The 21,301-nt window shown below is 36.1% G+C and overlaps 1 protein-coding gene across 8 annotated transcripts in view; it reads left to right on the forward strand.

Moving 5' to 3' along the window:
- The window catches only part of QKI (QKI, KH domain containing RNA binding), a 155,091-nt gene that overhangs the window by 48,393 nt on the left and 85,397 nt on the right, over positions 1–21,301 (forward strand). For all 8 annotated transcript variants that reach the window (XR_009114286.1, XR_009114285.1, XM_058021153.1 and 5 more), the window contains exon 3: positions 13,695–13,811. Coding sequence is in view for 6 of the 8 variants with exons in the window: in XM_058021153.1 (XP_057877136.1) it covers positions 13,695–13,811 (117 nt within the window). In the remaining 2 variants the exon portion in view is untranslated. The remainder of the gene's footprint in view (positions 1–13,694; positions 13,812–21,301) is intronic.

Here is a 21,301-nt window from a genome sequence, read left to right on the forward strand (position 1 = left end):
AAGAGCTGGTGTTCTTCCTATTACAGGAGCAGCTTCTGCTTGTTACAGTAGTACCAGCAGTGTGTTTTTCTATCATTTTGAGATAGTCTTGCATTAATTTATGTGTTCGTGTAGGTTTTTCTTCTCTTCAGTTCAGGTGGATTGTACGTAGCAGGATGATGCACCAGATAAGGTTTTCAGGCCTTGAATTAAAGAGATTAGAGAGATTTGAGCTGCTTTGCTCAGGGAGTTTGATGTATTGTGGTTAGGCAGATTGACTTTTTTATGGACCTCTGTATAGAGAGATTTATGGCTGTGAAGCTGTATAGTAGTTTAAAAATCTTAGTATATTATGCCATTTCTGAAGTCCTGATTCCCTTTTTTAATTAGCACAGCAGCTCTTTGTGGATCTTCATTTTAAATTCTGTAACTTGTTTAGGCCAATGCCAGTATTACCTATGTGTTACGTTATACAAGAAATATCAGAATAAATATCAGTAGAATTTAGCTAATCTAATAAACTTGCCTTTATTTCTTCTGTATGCAGTTTATTGATAGTATTAGCTTTTTTCCAAGTGATTATTTCATCCTGCACAGTAAAGAACAGAAGCAAACAGCTTTTAGAACTTTATGTTAGAGGTCAGTAATTTAGGAGTTATCTTAAATTGTCTCTGCCTTTCTAGCCTGTTGTCTGACTTCCACTGCTTCTTTTGAGAGGAATATATGGAGTGCAACATCTTCAGTGGTTTGAAATTTCTTGATTCTTTGATGATGTACTGGAAGGTCTTCATCATTTTCACAAAAAAACATAGGTCTCCCTTTAGATTTGGATTGCTTTCTACCTTCCTTCTGAAGGTTCCATTATCTTAATGCCAAAACTGTATGGTGAAGGTGTCATTTTTCTGCAGGAAATGAAAGTAGATTTGTTACTCAATCCTTGGACAGTAAAGCTTTAGTATTCACTTAATTTTGAACTAAATGGTAAATTTCTTGGCACAAATGTTTACATCTTAGGTTAGTTTTTAGAAAATGAAATTGAAAAAAAGATTGATTAGATGTGGTAATTTGCCAAGTATAGAAGATTAGGACAGCTTTTTTTTTGTTATGCTGTTAGATAGGTCAAAGAATTGCTGAAGAAATTGTTAGCTCTTTAGCAGCTAATCTTGGAAAACAGTGCCTTTGAGATTAGAGGTACTATGATTGTGCCAACACGGAAATTATTTTTTTCTTTTTGCACCTGTGATAACACATGTATACATTGTGTTTAAAATTGAAGTGGAATCTTCTGCCCAGAGGAGCTGAAAATACATTTTCCAGGAAGACTGTGTTAGTGGTTCAGTGTTTCAATGGATGAAAATTAAGTTGGCATCCTAGATAACATTTTGGAGATACTGAGTATATACAGGAATTGCTACGTCCTCAATTCTTCTGACTGTATTTTGATGATGAGTTCTGACAGATACCTATTTCAAACAGTTGACAAAAGAAAACTATATCTTGGCTTCTCTGATTAGTTGTAATGCATTCAGCTAACTAGGTGTAGCTGCTCAGATGGTTCTGTCACGTTAATGAGAATTTCAGTGGTAAAAATGAAGTTTATTTACATAAATATCTAGCTATCATTATATTTCATTAAAAGTTTTCAATACCTAACAGAAACAACACCAAGTATTTAATTTTAATTTACTCAGGCCTCCCTTTAAACTGCAAATTTAGAATTTGGAGAAAAAAATTCTATCCTTCAGTGTATTACTTTTGGTTTGTGTTTGTCTTTTAATCTGTGCTTTGATATTTCTTTGTTCTTTAATCAAGAAAGCTGTATTACCATTATTAAAATGACCTGGAAAGCTAGCCTGATTTTTATTTTATTTATTTCATTTTTTTATAGATCTGGTCTAATGTATTTACATGAGGTTTGTAAAGTTGTTTTTCAGTTAAACATGCTCTCAAAGCCTTCAGCAGAGGTTATTAGAGGTGAATGATGTGGATTTAAGGGATTTAGTAATTCATTCTAAATCCCAGCTATATTTTTTAATGCTTTTTTTTTGTTGGTTTTTTTTTTTTTTTTTTGGAAGGAGCATTTAAGCATTAGGGTGTGGTCTGCCGGGTAAAAAATGATATTTTATTGACATCACATGGATAATCTGGTTTGTGTAGGTTACAGCTGCAATGATCAAAAAGATTCTGAGCTTTTGAATGATCACTGTATCAGTGGCTGATATTCTGCTCAGTCAAGAGCAAATGCAAATAATCTGTAGTAATCTGTAGTGGGCAGCTCTACCAGCTCTACCAACAAAGCTAACTTTGCAGAATTACGGTATGTAAATTGTGGCACCCTTACAGGACCTGAAGGGACCCTACAAAGAGAGCTGTAAGAGGGTCTTTTAGGATGAGTCAAGGGGGAATAGATTTAAACTGAAAGAGGCTAGAATTAAATTAGATGTTGGGAAGAAATTCCCCAACCTTAGGGTGGTGAGGCAGTGGAACAGGTTGCCCAGGGAAGCTGTGGGTGCTCCATCCTTGGGAGTGTTCAAGGCCATGTTGGATGGAGCTCGGAGCAATCTGGTCTGGGGGAAGGTGTTCCTGCCCTTGGCAGGGGTTTGGAATTATAGGATCTTCAAGTTCCCTTCAAACCCTAACTGTTTTATGATTTTATAAAATGCAGTAAGTTGATATTTTTACTTTAAGATGGTTATATTGCTGTGGTGCTGGGGCTTTAATTGTATGGTGGTGCTTCATAAAAACAATTTAGCTTTTATTGCAGCGAGCAATATTTCTGTTCAAATTAATCACTCATTTAATATAACTTCAGTTTTTTGTCTGAAATTATATGGTGTGCTGTTTATTTTTGGCACATTCCAGAACACAACTGGTAGTAGTATTTAATTTATTAAATAACATTACAGTGCCGGAATAAAGGTACTAACAAAGAGAACTTTATAGTTGAATAGGGCCCAGGGTCACCCTTTGAAAATTTCATGAAAATTGTGATTTTAATAAATAAAATAACTACTTGAAATGTCAAAATCTTAAATGGAAACAAATCCTGATCTGTCATGTTTTAAATCCTAAAAGTTCTAATTTTCTAATTTTTGTACCATTTGTTTTTAATGTTACAGAGAGAATATCACCAGTAAGAAATAACAGAGGAGTAATTTTTAAGTAGACCAAAATTTTTATGATAATCCATTCTTTAAACCATTAAACCTGCATTGCTGATGTCAAAGAAGAGAAGGCAGCAATTCTTAATCCTGTAGAGAGCCCAAGGTGCCACTGTTTATCACTGGTTGTTTACTGTCTTCTTCATAAAGTTTTACTGGAAAACATAGATAAATTTCTATCAGCATTTCTTACTAAAGATCATGTGTGGGCAAGATCTGTGTGGGCAAGATCTGTGTGGGCAAGGTCTGTTTATGGCTGCCCAACAAATGCTAAACACCGAGCTCAGTTTTGTGAGCGGGCTTGCAGCATGTGTGTGTTCATTCAAGAGATTTTATTCAGTTCTGAACACAATGTGAACAATTCAGTGGTTGAATTTTGCTGATGGCACAGCTTTCTAGATGAGGTGAGTTAGAGGTTAAACAGCATTGAGGCAGACTGACTCATGCATGCCATGAAACAGAAATACCCCAGTACTTACAAGAGAGATTGAAGTTGTTCTCTCCTGCTCCACATAGTGCCTACTAAGTTTGATAAAGTTTCTGGAGATCTTTCTCCTTTCTGGACATCTCATAGAATCTGTACTGTTCTAATTGTTCTAAGAAGCTCTGCTTAAAAACCCAGTTAAACATAATGTAATTTAAAGGAATTTAACATGTTACCAAAATTACTCCTACACTTAACTGTGTTATGTAATACTTAAATGTAGTTCTGGGAAAGAGTAATAGATACAGGTATTTGTATGCAGAGAACTCATTTCCTCTGTTACTAGCTGGATTTTTCATTGGAACCTCTGCAATGAGTAATAGGCAAAACCTTTGCACTAATGTGTTGTTTTCATTTTCCTCCAGATGCTGGTACTTTTTGTATAGTATATCAGACTTCAAAACACTGAATGTTAACTTTGTTCTCCTGCTGCACAAATACTATGTTTTAGTGATGTATTACAATTATGTTCATATCCTTTGTTTTTGCATTAATACATTTTACAGATGTTTTTGAACTAGACCAGGCTGTTCTCACTCCCACAATAATTATCAGTTCTTTCCCATAACAAGACAAGTTACTATCTGGCTTTGATGTTGAAAAGTGATTATGGTAACTGAATTAGAAAAAAAAAAAAAAAAAAAAAAAAGCCCAAAATGCCCCCAACCCTATAATCTTTGTTAAAAATGTATGCAGTGTACTAAATAAATATGGAACCAGTCTGAGTGCATTAAATATGTACTGAAAATTATTCTTAGCCATTTAAATACAATAAGGAAAAGAGAAAAATATTTTCACTATCTCCTTTCTAAGATGTTATTCTCCTCTTTGTGACCACTCAAATTTTAGGGAATTAGAACTGCATTAAATATTTTAGCTGTAGTGACCCGTTTATTTAATGTTGGGGATTAAATTGCTCACACTTGAAGTCAAGTCAGAGGTAGTTCAGCAGATGTGCTGGAAGTTTTGATTTTGTTTATCTAGCACAAAAGTACCTTATTGAAAATGTCACAGATCTAGTTTTCTGTCAATTGATACTCTGCATTTTGTTTTCCAGTACCTTAATGGTTTTATTTTTGTGTTTAAGTGATGAAGAGATTATTTAATGGTAATTTGTATGTATAGTTATTTACAGCACAGCATTTCTAATTTACTACTTAGCTTCATCACTTAAATGCTTCAATAGTTCTCATTTAGCTTTGATTATAATATTAGAATGGTATATATCAGATACGCACAGCAAATGTAAGTGGATATATTTGACATAAGCAGATTATATGTGTCATATTCGCTACATGTGTACTTTGACCTTTACTTGGTTATTTTGCTTAGAAAACATGCCATATTTAGGAGAGAATGTATCTCTTGCATTGTTTTCTGCAGCAACTCTTTTCTTACCAGTAGTAGGTGGGTTTGGTAGAGACTTGAGGAAACAATTTCACATGTTGTCACTAGCAGTCTTAACAGCTATCTAAAGTTAGTCTGTATGTAAAAATTTACTTCTAAATGTGGTTACTATTGTCTGTGTTCACTGTGTTGACAATGATAATACCATCTGCAATGTCAGCCTCTTATTCCTTTAAAATCTCATCAGATAATGTTTTTCTTAACTATGTTACAAACTTGCCAAATTCAGCTGGAGGACATTAAATCCTCAAACTACATGTTAATGCAGTTAATGAAAGATTTCACAGTTTCAGCATTATTCTTGAAACATTAGAATTTTCCCTCTTGATTTCTGAAATGTATACAAGTGGCTGTTTATGTGACCTTAGCCTTCTTTGGTTTTGGTTAATATAAAATGTGGTCACTGAGTTTGGGATGCACTTGTATTTATTTGATAGTAGTTCTTACTGCTGCAACAAAAACTGTGTAGCTGTTTTCTGTTGAGATAAGTGTGATGCTGAATCACTGAAAATACTTAACCTCAGATATATTTCATGCCTTTTTTTGTCATCATGGAAAAGGAAACTTTCTGTTCTGTTAATCCCAACCTACCAAAAAAATGTAGTGGTATCATCATCTTTTGAATGAGGGGAGATAGTGGCAACAGTTTCAAGTATTTAAAGAATTTTGACTGAAAGTAGGAGGTGGGAGCTAAGCTATAAATGTTACCTGAAAGGTTACGTATTTAGTCCATAACTGCTCTTTTACTGGCAGATTGCATGTATGCAGGTGTAAATGCTAGTTCTCTAAACAGTATGTATGTTTGTACATGTACAGAAATACACATCACTAAAACTGTGCTTGTAAAAATAGCCTAACGAACCAAACATCCCCCCTTCTTTACTCCCCCAAAAAATACCCCGAAACAACAAAAAACCCAAAGCGCAACAACCAAATGCCAATTTTTTGACAAAGTTGTCATTGTGGAAATGGTTATATGGTCACAATGTACTAATGGAATAAACACTGGAAAATGTTATTGCTAGAAAGCCTATGCTATGTAAGATAGGGTAAATTATCCATTTGTCATTTCTTTTTTTCCTATAAAATGTTTCAGATTACTTTCTCAGAAATTCATTCTCAAAGATACCTATTTATAATTTTATTCTACAAGCTTTGTTTTCTTTATTAAACACTAAACTGCCTAACTGAAAGTATACAATCTTACAGTTTAATGCTGTATTTTGTTTTCTAAAATCTCAAGTGGTTTTATAGTTGTTTCAAGTTAGAGGCTTATAAAAAATCAAATCAGCCATATGTATCTGATTTATATTTTTATGATTATCTAAGACTAGGCTAAGACCAATGCAAGATTTTCTAAGAAATGCAGAAAAATAACTGTATTGCCAGTTTCATGAAACAATAGTTCTTTAAAAAGACGTCAATGAAAAAAAAGAAACCTAAATTTGCTAATTTTAGTGGTCAGTAAAAGCTTTATTGGATTCAGTGTCCATTCTTGTATTTGTTTTGTCAGCATAATGCTGGTTTTTATCTTCTGCTGTAGTGTTTCCAGTTTGTTTGCATATAAATGTTGCAATTAAATGCATTAGCTGATTTTCTTCGTAAAGAACACACATGAAAATGCATACTTGAATTTAATTGTATTGTTAAGAAATTTATTAATCCTTGGAGTAACGTTAATCTTGCTCACAAAGAGTACTCACATTAAATAAACACCATTGTGAGTGCCATACTCATTCATCATGCTTTGTTTTGAATGCCTTCATTGTCTTGCAGTTCCTTTGTGTCTCTTCATTACTCCATTTCCATGGTTGGCATTGTAGCCTGTGACTCTGTCAGATGAAGTTATCTCCTAAATGGTCTTGGAGTATGACTACTGCAATCTGAAGACATAGGGAGTTTCTTCTGAAGTGGCTAAACTGACTGCCAGCATTGCTGCTTAAGATAAAATTGCCAGATGTTCCCCATTATAACATCCCGTTTTCAGTTGCTTCTCAACCATGACATATTCTAACCACTGAACCACACAAAGTCCTGGTCTTCAGATGCTTTTTATTTGGTGTGGAAAATCATATGACAGTGAAATGAGCAGGAAATGCTGCTCTCCATGTCTTCAAAAAGCAAACTAACCACCAGGACACTTTACATACACCAAATTTCTGGGATTCTTTAGTTTGCTTAATGTACCAGTATATGCAATCTGAAAACTGATTTGACCATGGAGAAGCCTGAATATAAGGTGTAGTTTTCTCTCTTGATGAAAATCCACTTTCAGCTGGCAGTTATGTCTAACATTTAACTAGACTGTAAAACAAAACTAGGAAAAATATGGGTAAGGGTAGGCAAGGCTGCTCATGAATGGATTGAGAAGCCTGAAGTTTTGACCTGTTAGGATTTAAAAAAAGAGGAAATTATATATAAAGGTAGTCTCAAAATGGAGACCTTGTTTCCATATATGACATGACTGTGCTGAAGCTGCTTTCTGCAGGAGGTTAAGAATTAAATGACATCGTCAAGAGTGGACAGTTATGGTTACCATTACTCAGTTGTAGTAATTACAGTGGGTTTTTTTAAGGGAAATAATAAAATGTGTTTTTTGTAAGCTGGAGATCAGAAAGTGAAACCAAATGCTGGATTACCAGAAGCACAGATAGATTGCTCAGCTTTTGTCATGGATCACTAGTAAAGAAAGGGCTCCTTTTTTGTGTGTTTATAATATTTCTCTGAATTTCGCAGTTTATTTTATCTTAAAGTGTGCTTAAAGTCAGCATGAAGGGGAGAGCATCTTTGGTTTTGTTGTAAAGAGGAACTACTGAGCTTTTCTTGAGACTTTGCTTAAAATAATGTTTAGTCCGGGGACGAAAAGTACTCAAATACACAAATTGTACCTAAGAACATAAAAGCTTTTGAAAACTTTTCTTAATTTCCTTAAGTTAAAATAGACTTGAAGAATAGCTTGTTTTTGGCTTTTTTCCAGTGATAAGTAACTGACTCTGCAAAATCAATGTTTAGTAAGTCACTGGAACATTTGCTAATAAGATTGTAGAATAAATGAGTTTTTAATTGAGTTAAATAATTGTTTGATCAAATGCATATGTTTATGTTCTTTCTTGCTAGATTTGGATATTTCAATCAAATTGGATTCTTTCAAATTCATTTCCCTTAATGAAGTAAAGAATTTTTTTCGTAAGTTAAATTAGTTCTTGCCACATCTTATTCATATTTCAAAGGAAAACACAAAATACAAAAGTCACAATAGAAGTATGAAATTTAGTACTTGTCTGCCTCAAGTTCCACAGATTTTAACATGCATGGAAAGATCCTTAAACACTGCATTTCCTATACTGTAAAAACCAGACACACTTCTTTGTAGTCTCTTATTAAGCAGCTCTGAGTCTTTGGCATGGTTCATTCTTACTTTTTTTTACTACTTTTGTTCTGGACATGGGGACTGGTGAGGACTATAAAAGTACCTGGTCTGCTTAGGAAATAGCTGTTCTATGTGTAGGCAATAGAAGATGTTTTTATCAGGGGGTTTCTTATACAGTGGACTTGTTAGGTAGGTCACCACATGGAAATTTTGTTGACTCTTGGGAGCAGTGGTTGCTGCAGAATGATCATTAATATTCCAGAGTAAGTAGAAACATTAGGATTTGGAGCATCTTTTTTTTCCCCCAGTACATTTGTATCTGCTTAAACACTTGGAGTAACAAAGATCCTCATGTGCAGTCTCCCAAGATATGCTGTCTCTTTACTCTTTTCTTTAAGGATGTGTGTTTGGGACATCGTCTCAAACAAAGACAACATCCAGTAGTGTTTTGTACATGCTGAAAACTTCAAATGTGAAAAGTTAGCAAAGTAAGGGAGTGTGAGGGTGATGATGCAGAGAAACAGGCAGAGGGAGAGCAACAAGGGTGTAACTGGTTGGAACTTCAGCACCTGAGCTCCACTAAACACTTGGCTTTTAGGATGTTCTTGTGTTTGTGTGTCATCATCTTCTGGAGGTTGTTTATTTAGTTCTTATTTTGAGTTGAGGAAGATTTGAGCACATGAAAATAAAACTCAGGAAAACGATTGTAAAAAAAACCACTAGTGAAAAACTTTTCATAGAAAAATATTTTGAGCGTAGAGAGATTTTAATTATTGTGGAAGGAGAGACTGACTCCATTTGATTGCTTTTTCTGTGTTGTTGATGTGGAAGCAGTTAATCTTAGCTTAAGACACTTCTGCTTAATTTTTAACATAATCTCACTTTTCAACATGTGTGAAGTTAGATGCATTCCAAGTAGTGCAGCCTTAAATTGGTCAAATTGATTTCTGAATTCTCTGGGGGTGAGGTGAATCCTATAGTGCTCAAATGAAAAGTGAGAAACACTCGAGGAAATCAAGGGGAAATATTCTTAGCTTTGTCTCTGTACAAATGTTAGAACAAACAGTATTCCTGAGCACAGGTGTGTTATTTATAGATAAACACAATGCAGTGATGAGTGTGTGTGGGTGACAATATGAGACAAAGAGCACAAGAAATAGAGTTAGATGTTAAGAATGGTCTTCCGAATTTGTCAGATGTCTTGTTCTGGTAATTCTGTTTGATAGTCTAGCTGGCCCGACAGGTAAGAGAAGCAGTAGCTGCAGATACAACTGGACTCTGACAAAACTGTCTAACTTGAGGGCTCACTCTCTGTTCCTGAGTTGTGATCTTGCTGGTCACAGCTTCCAACAAAAGAGTCTGAATTATGTTTTTCTATGAGTTCTGAACTTGGACTTTTAATATGGTTGTCTGAGAAACTGAATACTGACAGTGATACATTAGTACAAAAGGTAGGGGATCATTTGTGAAAGCAATACTTGGCTTAATCTATGATAATTGATTACTGATGACTGATTAAGACTGCACCTCAGGTGGGGTCCTGCAGCATGCTCCTTCATCTTGTATCTCTAACACACTGAAGAAAATTTGGTCTGTAGGATAGAAAGTATGCTTGGAAAGAAATTAGGTCATTAACCAAATGCTTTTAAAGTCAGTTTTGAATTTTAATTCTGTTTTGAACTTACTGTGTGTCATGGTTTGACCCGGAAACAGGATTTCTGGGATGCTGTGGATAGCGCCAGTGGGTGCTCAGATTTGAATATTGCCATCTGGCCCAACCACTGGGCATTGGATCCACCTCTGAGAACACAGGGTAAAAGCAGGGCTCTCCCCCTGGCAGTTCCTCTTTGGATTTCCAGCGGGAAGGAGTTGGGTCTCTCCCCCAGCCCAGTTGCTGGCTGGGCAGGGGGAGGGGAAAAGCCGTGCGGCCTGGCCCGGGAGAGGTAGGCCTGCCCCCCCAAGGGTGGAAGGAAGAAGTAAAGAAATGCCAGGAAGCAATGGGCAGCCTGTTCCCCCCCCTTGGAGACAGACAGACAGAGAGTGCAGCCTGTGTTTGTGGTTGTTATCTGGAAATTCAGTAAACATGTGCTGGCAGCAGGCAGCCCGGCTGAGGAGATGGGGGGGGTGCAGCCAGGAGTCCAGCTGCTTGGAGGAGTTTTAACCCTTTTTGGATAATGAAAACCTTACAGAACATTAACCCTTCCTAGATGAGTGATGAAGGTCTGGACCAGAGAGAGAGAGAGTGAGAGATGTTGGAAGAATGGAGAAGATGGAGTGGCATTTTATGCTGGACTCTTTTGTGTAGCCATGGACAGAGCCATGTTTCCGTGTGATACAGAGACTGAGTCCAGGGGGAGAAATGTCCCAGTGCCAAAGAAGATTCAGTGTGGGTACCCCTCGGCCCCAGGGGGTATATAAAATATGGGGGGGACAGATGTCCCAAAGGTGGGAAGGTGAGATACTGTGCTTTTCTGGAACTGGACAAAGCATCCTTATAAAGACAACCCTGGAAGCAGCCCTGATCCCTGTTCGGTGGTGAGAGCACCGGAACAAGGACGGAAAAGGCCACCACGACACATGGAAGGACTCCCTCTCCTCTTGAGGAGCTGAAAGTTTGAGCAATCTAAAGGGTGGTGTTGGACCTAGAATTGGTGATTTTGGAAGATGTATTGTATTGGGAATTTAGGGGGGAGGAGGAGGAGAGTGTTTTTGTGAGGTTTTCATTTTCCTTGTGTTTTCTTTTTCTTTTGTGTGTAGTTTAGTAATTGTTTTTGTAGTTTAGTTAATAAACTTTTCTTTTTTTCAAGTGAGAGCCTGCTTTGTTTATTCCTGGTCAAAATCTCACAGCAGACACCAGAGAAGGTGTATTTTCATGGGGGCATTTGGCCTTGTGCCAGTGTCAAACCCTGACACTGTGCCTGAAGTCAACAACATGAAATTCGTTACACAAATGTAGAGCAGTTGTGGAGGGGAATAGAAGTTTCATGTGAATATAAAACTAGGGGACAAAATCAAGGCTGAGATAATGGCGAAGAGTATTTGGGGACAGTGAATGTTAAACATAGGAACTGAATTTTTGAGGGAGGGAAAGAAACAACTTGGGATATGTTAATAAGAATGTAGGTAATAAGATCTAATTGTTCTGAGTAACTTAACATTGTTGAGATTTCAGTAGAAGTACTACCTTGTCTAGGCATCCTGCTTTTAGATATGATCAAATTCTAGGGCCCAGGAGAGGCAGTGGGAATAGGCAGCTGTTTGGAAGGAGCAGCCATACAAAAAGACTCCCAAGTGTTAATATGTTGTCATGGTTTGGGCCATCCGAGCACGCATTGGTTTGACCACAGCATCCCACAATTCCCACTTCTTCCTAGTCAAACCACCACATTTGTACAGTTTGGAAGGAAAAGGTTGCATACTTCAATAAACGTGCAAACTTCAGGGTACTACAGATTCCTCCTTTTTTTTTTTCTTTGTATCCTGAATAGTTTTATTTAATCTTTTTTATCCAAAGTATGTTATTATTTGATTTTTCTTTTACTCATAATCCAAATTAATGAAACATTAAAGATTACTGTTTTTCTTGGGAGATGGAGAATATAGCAATAGTCAGCTTTTGTGGTTGTTGAAGTATTGATTTCAAATCAGCTTTGCAATATTATTTTAGCATTATGAGTGGAATAGCACAGATATCTAAAGTTTTAGTGTGCAGAAGTGTGGATGCAGAGAAAAGCAAGATACTGTTCATGTAAAACAATGGTACAATTTTCATATTAAAAACAAAATGTGTAACATGTAAGATTTTAATAATATTTCACAGCTGAACTTTATTGTAGCTAGTTCATTGCTTTATCAAAGCTTAGTGAATGTTTCTTTAATTTCTTATGATTCACAGTTTCTGTGTGTGTTCACAAGTTCCTTTCGTCTTCACTACACACCCCCTCACCTCCCTGTGGTTGATTCAGACTTCATAATATGTCTTTGTTTTTTGAGCTTGCAATACTAAATAACTTTGGGAGTATATATTCCCAGAATAGTTTAGCTGCTGTGAAACACTGTTAATTTTCTTAAAGAACTTTAATTTCCTTGCATTCATAATTTCTGCTTACTCTTAAATCATTTCTGGTCTTTGCAGTTTCATAAGGATTTCAAATACATTGAGTTTTAGTACTCAAGCCCAGTTTTAATTAGCTGAGGAAATGAAAGCCAACAACTTCTTCACAATTCCATTGAATAACTTTGTTTACCAGGATCTAAAATATCCAGAGCAGAACGTTACAGCAGAGTTTCTGTTCTTTTAATTTCTTCTTTGAATTTAATGTTCAGTCTGAAACTTCTTAGTTTATCTATCATTTGAGCTGGTGCTTCATCTTGGCACTGCAGTTGTCGCAGAATACTGCTCTGTGTTCTCAATGCTACCATCACTTAGTGCTTTTTTTATTTATGTCATAAATAAATTATTTCAGAATGTGAGGTTGAAAATAATGAAAGGGAAAAAGCTCTTGAAAATAACTAGGAAATAATGTTATGTATGGCTAAATGCTGGTATTACTGTGTTGAGTGTAGGCAGGGGGCTGTCTGCTGAAGTCAGCCAATTAAACATGAAATGCTTGCTTTATTTGTATGTACAACTATATAAATGAAACAGTTTACAAAAAGTGATGTGCTTTTGTTGTGTCTGTATAGACACCTAAATTTTTATATATACAAATATTTTATATATATGTGTGTGTGTGTGTATGTATGACAACACCATATTTTTAAGAAATGTTGCCCATGAAGCCTAAAATAAACACAAAAGAGGCCTCGCTTGTTTTTTCTGAAGGAAATGCCAAGACATGGGTAGATAAAGGAGGGTTATTTTTGATGTCCTTCCCAGACTGAGTGCCCAGCCCTCCCTGTGTGTTTCCTTGCCATGGTGCACTTTGTTGGCCTGTGGATGAGCCTGGCTGGGCAGGTTAGTGGTGAGGGAGCAGCTCGCACTTTCTTTAAGAGCTTGTACAATGTAATGAGGAGGAAATTAGGAGCTGCTGCTGCTGCTGTAGACTACCTGATGTTACATCTAAAAGACCTAGTTCCACCTGAGACTTGTATCCCCAAAACTGGAGTCACGTGGGTACTTCATCTATGAAAATGAAACAGTACCTAACTCATTTTTCAACCTCAGGCATTTAGTGTGCTGTCCTAAGCCATTAAACACTTGATATTTTTAGACACATAACTACATCTTGTTAAATTTCAAACTTATTTTATTTACTTGATTTTTTAGAAATTATTTATTTTTTTCTTTCAGTTTAACTTTGTTGGAAGAATCCTTGGGCCCAGAGGACTAACAGCTAAACAGCTTGAGGCAGAAACAGGATGCAAGATAATGGTCCGAGGGAAGGGCTCAATGAGGGACAAAAAGAAGGTAAGGTCTTGAAGGGCAGTGTAGTTTCAGATGCATAACTTTTTTTTCTAGTGGAGGATAAGCTCATGTCTCTCATTCTTGTTGTGTTCTTACTATTATGTTTTTTTGTTATCTAATGTCTTACACAGGCTTAGTAAATAACATGGCTGTCCTGAAATGTGCACACTCCATAATTCTGTAATTGGGAGTCTTAACTAGCAATTACAAAGTATTCTAAAGCAATAATTAACTTTGAATTGTGTCACATTTCATAAGGTAAAGGTAAAAATTGAAATTAAATGTGTTTTTCTAGGAAAGAGCTGTTCACCTCAAAGGTCTTATTAATAACTTTATTGTATTGAATTATCAAAGCATTGATTTGTGCATGGAGTGTGGATTGGGAAAAAAAAGTTAAATGTATTTCTGGCAGTCACTTCTGTCTGAGTGAAGCAAAAAGCACTGTGTTGGTTTTGTTTTGTGTTCAGGTGGAGTTGCAAAGTAATTAGGCTGTTCTTGCCTTGTCCTGGAATATGCATGCTCTGCCCATATGAATGGGCAAACTGCATGATAGAGCCTTCCTGAATGTCAAACTGCTCTCGTGGTAACTGTTTTTCTAGGTTTATTTTCTAGCTGTTTCCCTCTACCTCTGGCTACTGCTGCTGAAGTTACACCACCGTCTCCACTGTAGTTTTGAATGTTTCCTCTTTGTTCCCAAAAATACAGTTTCTTTTTATTATTTTTTAGGAAACCCCCCCCCCCTTTTCCTTACATGATCAGCCACATAAAGCATTCTATTGAAACGTATATAGTACGTAACAATTACAATAGAAAGTTAGTATCTACCCAGTGAAACATATTTTCTTCCCAGAGCTTATAAATGTGTTCCCTTCAAATTTCATTTAATGTCTCTTGTTTTCATAATCTGGTGGAATATTGTCGCCGTCCTTTGTCTTACTCTACCATTGTTGTGGTTTTTGGAGTGTGTGAATTGCCAGTTAGGGAATCACAGAGTGGTGGAGGTTCACTCCTCAGGCAGAGGCACTGTGTCCAGGTTTCCTAGCACCATGCCCAGGTGGCTGCTAGGTGTAGGGTCCTCCTACCACTGTGCTTCAAATCCTGTCCTGTCCTGTGGGAAGTCGTCTCTCTAGACAGCTTGGGCAGGTTTAATTTCTGGGGAAGTATTTTTTGACTGATTTCCCCTATTCTTCGTGCCTTTTTTTTTCTTTTTAGTTGTACTTTTTGACAATTCACAGAAGATTAGGCCGTGGGAGTTACTGGAGTCTTTTATTTAAGAAAAAGACTAGAAGAACTGATACCACCTGAGTCACCTGTTTAAGTTTAGTAAGAAAAGAAAACTACCTTCAACAGAGACAAGTATGGCAGATCAAATAAAACCTCATACAAATTAAAAACTAGAAATTAATCCAGTCAGCACTTGAATGCCCATTACAGCTGGGTTCTCTCATAATTTTTAAACATAGAGTACTTGACCATTGATAATTTAATGAGATAATACTACAGTTAGTGTGAAATATATTTGAATGACATCATATTATATTATAATTTGGTATTTGTATACAAAACAGTATAAGTTGTAAACCAGTGTTGAGTGCCAAATAATTTTCTTCAGAAAACTGATTTTCATGCCATCCATTCTTAATATTTTCAGCTCATTTCCTTTCCTGAGGTGATTTTTGTATTGGTCGTTAGTTTACATTTTTCAGATCAGTCTTCCTGGTGCTATACCAAGTAGAAGTAGGAAGAATTTCATAATCCCTGATTATGATGCACACCAATAAGATGTTTGTTGTAAAAATAATGATTTGGAAGCTGATTTAAGACATGGCAATCGCAGACAAAAGAAAGAATGGGTGACATCTGTCAGTCTGAAGCATGAGTATACTTCTTGCTGTTGACTGTTGCCTCTTTTCCTGATGAATTATACTTACAGATGAACTCCCTAGTTTTGCAGTGCATTTAATGATAACCACCTTTTTTTATTTTCTCAAATGGTTTCTCCCTTTGCAGGTTGCACTGCAAAATGCTAATGAACATCAAAGTATAAATACAGAAGTAACACTATTGTTTTCATGGCAGGTTAGGATACACTAAGGCTTTTTTTAAACCCGTTTTTTAGAGTCACTGTTGTTTGGAAAAGTCAGTATTTCAGATTTTTTTTTCACTGAATAGTTTTGAAATTTGGAAGAGATAAGAGATGCAGGTTAATATTTTAGGTGTATTTTGTGAGTATAATTTATATCTGCAAACCTGATTTCCCAGGGCTAATTATAAAAGAAAGTTTATTAGTTGTAGGAAGGAGTAATTACTAAAGCAGTGTCAATCTTAGTGACAGCTACATGGTACTAAATACTTGAATAAACTGTCCACGTCCTTTTGCTGCCTTGCTGGTGGTTGCAGAATCCAAGAGAAAATGCTAAGACTGACATTCTGGAAAACAAACCATCCAAATATGCTCTGCAGAGAATTTTGCTTTGCTCTGTGATCCTATGAAAGAAGTAATGAATTAGGAATCCTTGTCATGTGGCCAAAATACTTGAACTGGCATCTTTAAACTTGCTGACAGATTCCCCCCAGAAAGCAGGGGAAAGCCTCAAATTGTTTGTAGTTGAGGCTCAGCTGGTAATCAGAATATCTCTCTAGGCAACTTTCAACAAATTTAAAATCAAAACCTTAATTACTGAGAATACTGTGATTAGAGCCTAGGGGTACTTGAAGGAGATTATTGGGAAGGGGAAAGAGGTTGCAGGCATTTATCAAAATATAATGAATATGTAACTTTATTAAGAACAAGGCATTTTTTGCTCAGTCTGAATGTATCTTTTATTAGGTGAACAAGAAAATTAGTAAGTTGCACACCAGTTAAAGGATGTGTGTTGTGACGACTGTCCAATGATGGATAAGCAAAACATTTTTTTTGCATCTCCTTTGTCTTAAACAAATTCTGTAAAATAGGTATTGATGTGCCCACAGGGAGTCAGCCCTGTGCTCTTTAACACACTGCCAGTATCTCATTTTAGAGAGGGGTATGAAGCCCAACAGCATCAGCATGCTGGCTTGTGGCAGCCTTGGTCAACTCTGTTGGGTTTTCTCCATTTTTTTCTACTTTTAGACAGGAATCTCCCCTAGAACAGTGTGTGATGAGAGAGCATAATTCATTTTTACTTCACAAGGAAGCCATCTCATTATGATACACAGAATATTTTTCTTACAATTGCTACTTTCAGATAGAACGACCAGCAGCTATGCAGTTCTAAATTTGAAGAACTCTGTGCCTTCATCTTCTGCAGCAGCTTTAAGTCTGTTGCACTTGACTCTGTATTATATGATTTGATCTGATTTATGGTTTCTGACCTACTTGTTCCAGCTTACTTGTTCCTACAATCCTGCTTACCTTGCAAGCAGAAACATAAGGTTTCATGAAAGACATGCTCTCACTTAGTACCAGTCTTGACCTTTGACTTGTGCAGAGTTCTTCCAGTAAATAGATAATGCCATTTCTTTAAATTCTCAATTTTGCTGTTTTTATAGTATAGGCTAAAAAGGAATTAGAAAAACTGTCCTTGTGCCTGCATGAAGTTTGAGGAAAATATCAGAGGGGAAAAATTTATCTGTCTTGTGATCATGATATTTTATTAAATTTACATGCTGCATAGTATTACATATTTGTAATATTTTTGCCTTTTAGGCTTTGAAATATCATCTAATAAACTTTTTTTTCAATGGAAAGGCTTAAACATTCTGTTTAGCTAATAAATTGATGTTAGTGACATCAGATAATACATTGTTTTGTCTTGTTGAGCAAGCTCTATTATTGCCACATTAATTAAAAGATGCTTAACTTTTATATTCTGTGTAAAGTACTATGTGTGAACAAATATAAAGTTCTGGTGCTGGCACACATGTTGAAATGAAGGTATTGAGCATGTGCAAGGAAATGAAGTTGTTCTGTGTTTCAAAATGGAGGGCTGACCAGCCATCATTGTTCTTGAATTCCAGGAGTCAATTCCTTGGCTGAGGCCTGCTGCCTCTAACACATGGCTCTACACAAAAGCATGCCAGTGCTGTTTGATGATCACACATGTCTGTGTTGGCAAATGGTGCTTTGGAATGGCAGTTTGAAAAAATCTTGTACCTAGTTGCAAAGGTGGGGTTTTTGACTCTGTCAGTACCTTTAGGAATATTAGGGGAAAAAATACTTTAAATGACTGGGGAAAGAGACATGTGAAAATGAGAGCAATTTCGTATTCATAATACATGACTAGAGTGACTGTCCTTTTATTTAAAAAATATCCCTTTTTGACGATACTGATGAAGTTTCTGGAGGTAGGACAGATGGTTATTTTTACATTTATAACTATAACTATTAGAATCCCTTGTCCATGTCCATCCTTAAGGATGCTGTTTATTAAACTGACCTCTAGTTACTGGAAACTGACTGAGACAGTGTGGAGCAGCAGCTGAGCATGTTTGAGATGCTGGGCTCTGCTTGGTTAATTTCTGTGGCAAATCAAAGCTGCAAGTGTTTGACTGTTTACATTCATTTGAATGGCCATCAACTTCCATGACTATCCATTAAAAGCCATTGTATGAGCAGGCTTCTGAGCTGAGTGTGAGACATGGCTTGTACAGCATGTGTGCTGAATCTACGGCATTCAGGTTATGAATTTGGAATAGAAAATTACTGAAGGCATTCTGAATGAAGTGTTTAACATGCTACCCTGAGAACTTCACGACTTCACAAACTTCAAGGTCTTCTACAGTGACATTTCCTCTGAGCACATTTTTTCATAGGCATGTATGTCTTGATTAAGTTTGATTTCTCAAACTGATCAGGCTTGGGAGGCTTTCTTCATGCTTAATTTTTGGCTACTACAATAACTGGCCTTTTATATTTAAAACAACTCTAAACAAACAAATATGTAAGTTTACATATTTGTTGTGTCACAACTGCTGTTTTAGCACTGATGTTTAAGAATATACTTAGTGGTTGATACTGCTTTGTCTTCCTTAAAGGTTCATTGTAAAACATAAGATGTGCTGAAAATATTTTTTTTTATAAGCTAATTCATTTTTTTTAAGTAGTGGGTATCTGAGGAAATGGGCTTTTCTGTTCCAGTTTCAAAACCTTCATTTCATTTGTAGCTAGCTATTTTGAATACAAGGGGAATTGTAAAGCTGGATTTTAATATTATTATTTTTATTAAAGAATGGTTGAAGCATGGTCTTTTTCCCCAGACAAAACAGAGGCCTCTCGAGTTATATCCCTGGTAATATTTGAGCCAGTGACCCTTTCAAGAGTTTACACTATTAGCTAATAGCATAGACCAAAACAAATCACCAAAAAAAAAAAAAAAAGTCCTTTTACCAGATTACTGATTTAATTATATAATTAAATGCTAAAGATTAGTGAATTTATAATTCTTTTAAATAGAGTTTCTGCTAGACAGTAGTGAAGGCAATAGATGTTATTTCTCACTGACAGCACACTCCTTTTAAGCCTGTTCCTGGGGGTTTTGTACTTCATAGTTTCTAGAGTATTATCTTTGGAATCTTACCCTCATACATCTTTTCTTTAAGTAAAAAATGTTCACTTCACAATGACAGTAGTGACGAATGCAGGCACAACTAGCATAGTTATGTATGGGAACGCAAATTTTACAAGAGAACATTTTCCTGAAGTTTTATATAAGATATGACAAACGCTTCTTATTTGAAGTAATTTATTTTGAGAGTATTTTCATAGCAGCCAGGGGAATGCTCTTACTTTCAAGAGCAGAATGGTTTTATTTTGAAGGGGAAAAGAATTAGGTGCCTGAGGACCTTAAAAATTATTACAAGGCAATATTAGTCTTTCAGAAAAAATTACTGATACATATCTGATGCAATGCATCTTTTAAATGGTTTATTTCATACATACTTCTACCCTTTATTGGCTACATACTGACTATACCCAATGTATATTGGATATATTTCTACATGGGCTCAATACAAAGTTGAGCTTTGAGCAGATTTTAACTCTGCTAAGACATGAGTTTTCCTGTGTAATGTGAAAAGTAGCTGAAGCCTTTGGCTATGATTAACTTTGCTATCAAAAATTCATTATATGTCATTTTGTTCTGAAAGCAGTTAAATTGGTTATTGAGCTAATTAAATATGGAAATAACTGACTTTAACAAAATGCTTCTTTTTAATGCCATTAAGTACAGTGGAAACTGTGAACTGGAGAAGTGTAATCAAAGCCCTGCTAGTTGAAGTCGGCTTGTATTATGCTTTCATTATATTTTTCTGTCTGTTCCCTGTGAGAAAAAATTCTTATGAGCAAGGAGTGAGAGAATCTAGATATATTTTGAAATTAGAGAAAAGTAGCACGAAGTGTAGTGGAAAAAAGTATATCAAGGGAATCCTGAATCACTGCCTGAACATCTGTGTATAAACAAGTCTGGTTTATAAATTAAAATGCTATGTCTATTGAACAGGAATTGACTCATCCTGTAGCATGGCAGAAGTTCTCTTTCTGCAGAATTACTCCCAAGCTTTTGTGAGGTGGGAAGCACAGTGAGTGTTAATTGTGTTCTGAAAGGTTGAGCAGGTTTCAGCTCACAGCGGTTTGTATCTGGCATTTGAACAGAAGTTTTGAAAGGCTTGGGAGAGACTGCACACAGAATTGTTTTGAGATGCTGACCAAATTGTCTGCAAACATTTATCTGCATTTTACTTTGTCTAGCAAAGTAGTGAAGCAAGGTTTAAATAATGAAAATCTACTGTTACCTGAATTTTTTTTCATGGTAACATTTTTAACTTTTTAAAGAATTAATCCTGTGATAATCTTGCTTACCAGAAATAATTTGTTTTCAGGATTGCATTTCAGTGTGTTTGTTCAGTATTATGCAACTGTGCTTGCAATTCTCTGTGGGAAAGGCCATACTTAGTTTGAGGCTTGTGGGAATTTTCTTGTGCCTGCATGAAGATTGAGTCTCCTTCAGTGTGGGAATGGAGTTGGAGCTCGTTGTTTCAGGGGGAAAGCAGCCTGCCTGTGTGATTCCTGAGTAGCTGTCACTTCCGGGCACTTATTGGTTCTCCTCATTTTTTAGGTGGTTTCTGGCAGGCAGAATACAGGCAGGTGGTTGTTTACCATAGTGGATATGGCTCCTCAGGGTCTTATTTAGCAATTTGATTGAGACTGATAGGAAGGCTCTTTAGCATGGAGTAAAAGAGAAAGCACAAAATAAGAACCACTGCTGTTGAAACCAGATACTTAAATTTCTAATTGAATATTTAGAAGATAGAGGTATTTGACTTCATGCTATTTTATTGTTTTCCAAATAGAGACAAGTAAGCAAGGTACTGGATTCCTTGCCAACTGTATGGGAACAATCACCAAATGTAATTCCTAAAATGGCAATTAAATTTCTTTATAGATGGTGACTTTCCTTAGGTTTTCTGGCTTAGTATTAGCCTTTGTCATGCCTAGACTTGGACTGAAATGGATA

Source organism: Melospiza georgiana, chromosome 3 (assembly GCF_028018845.1).
Source record: "Melospiza georgiana isolate bMelGeo1 chromosome 3, bMelGeo1.pri, whole genome shotgun sequence".
In the NCBI taxonomy this organism is placed as follows: domain Eukaryota; kingdom Metazoa; phylum Chordata; class Aves; order Passeriformes; family Passerellidae; genus Melospiza; species Melospiza georgiana.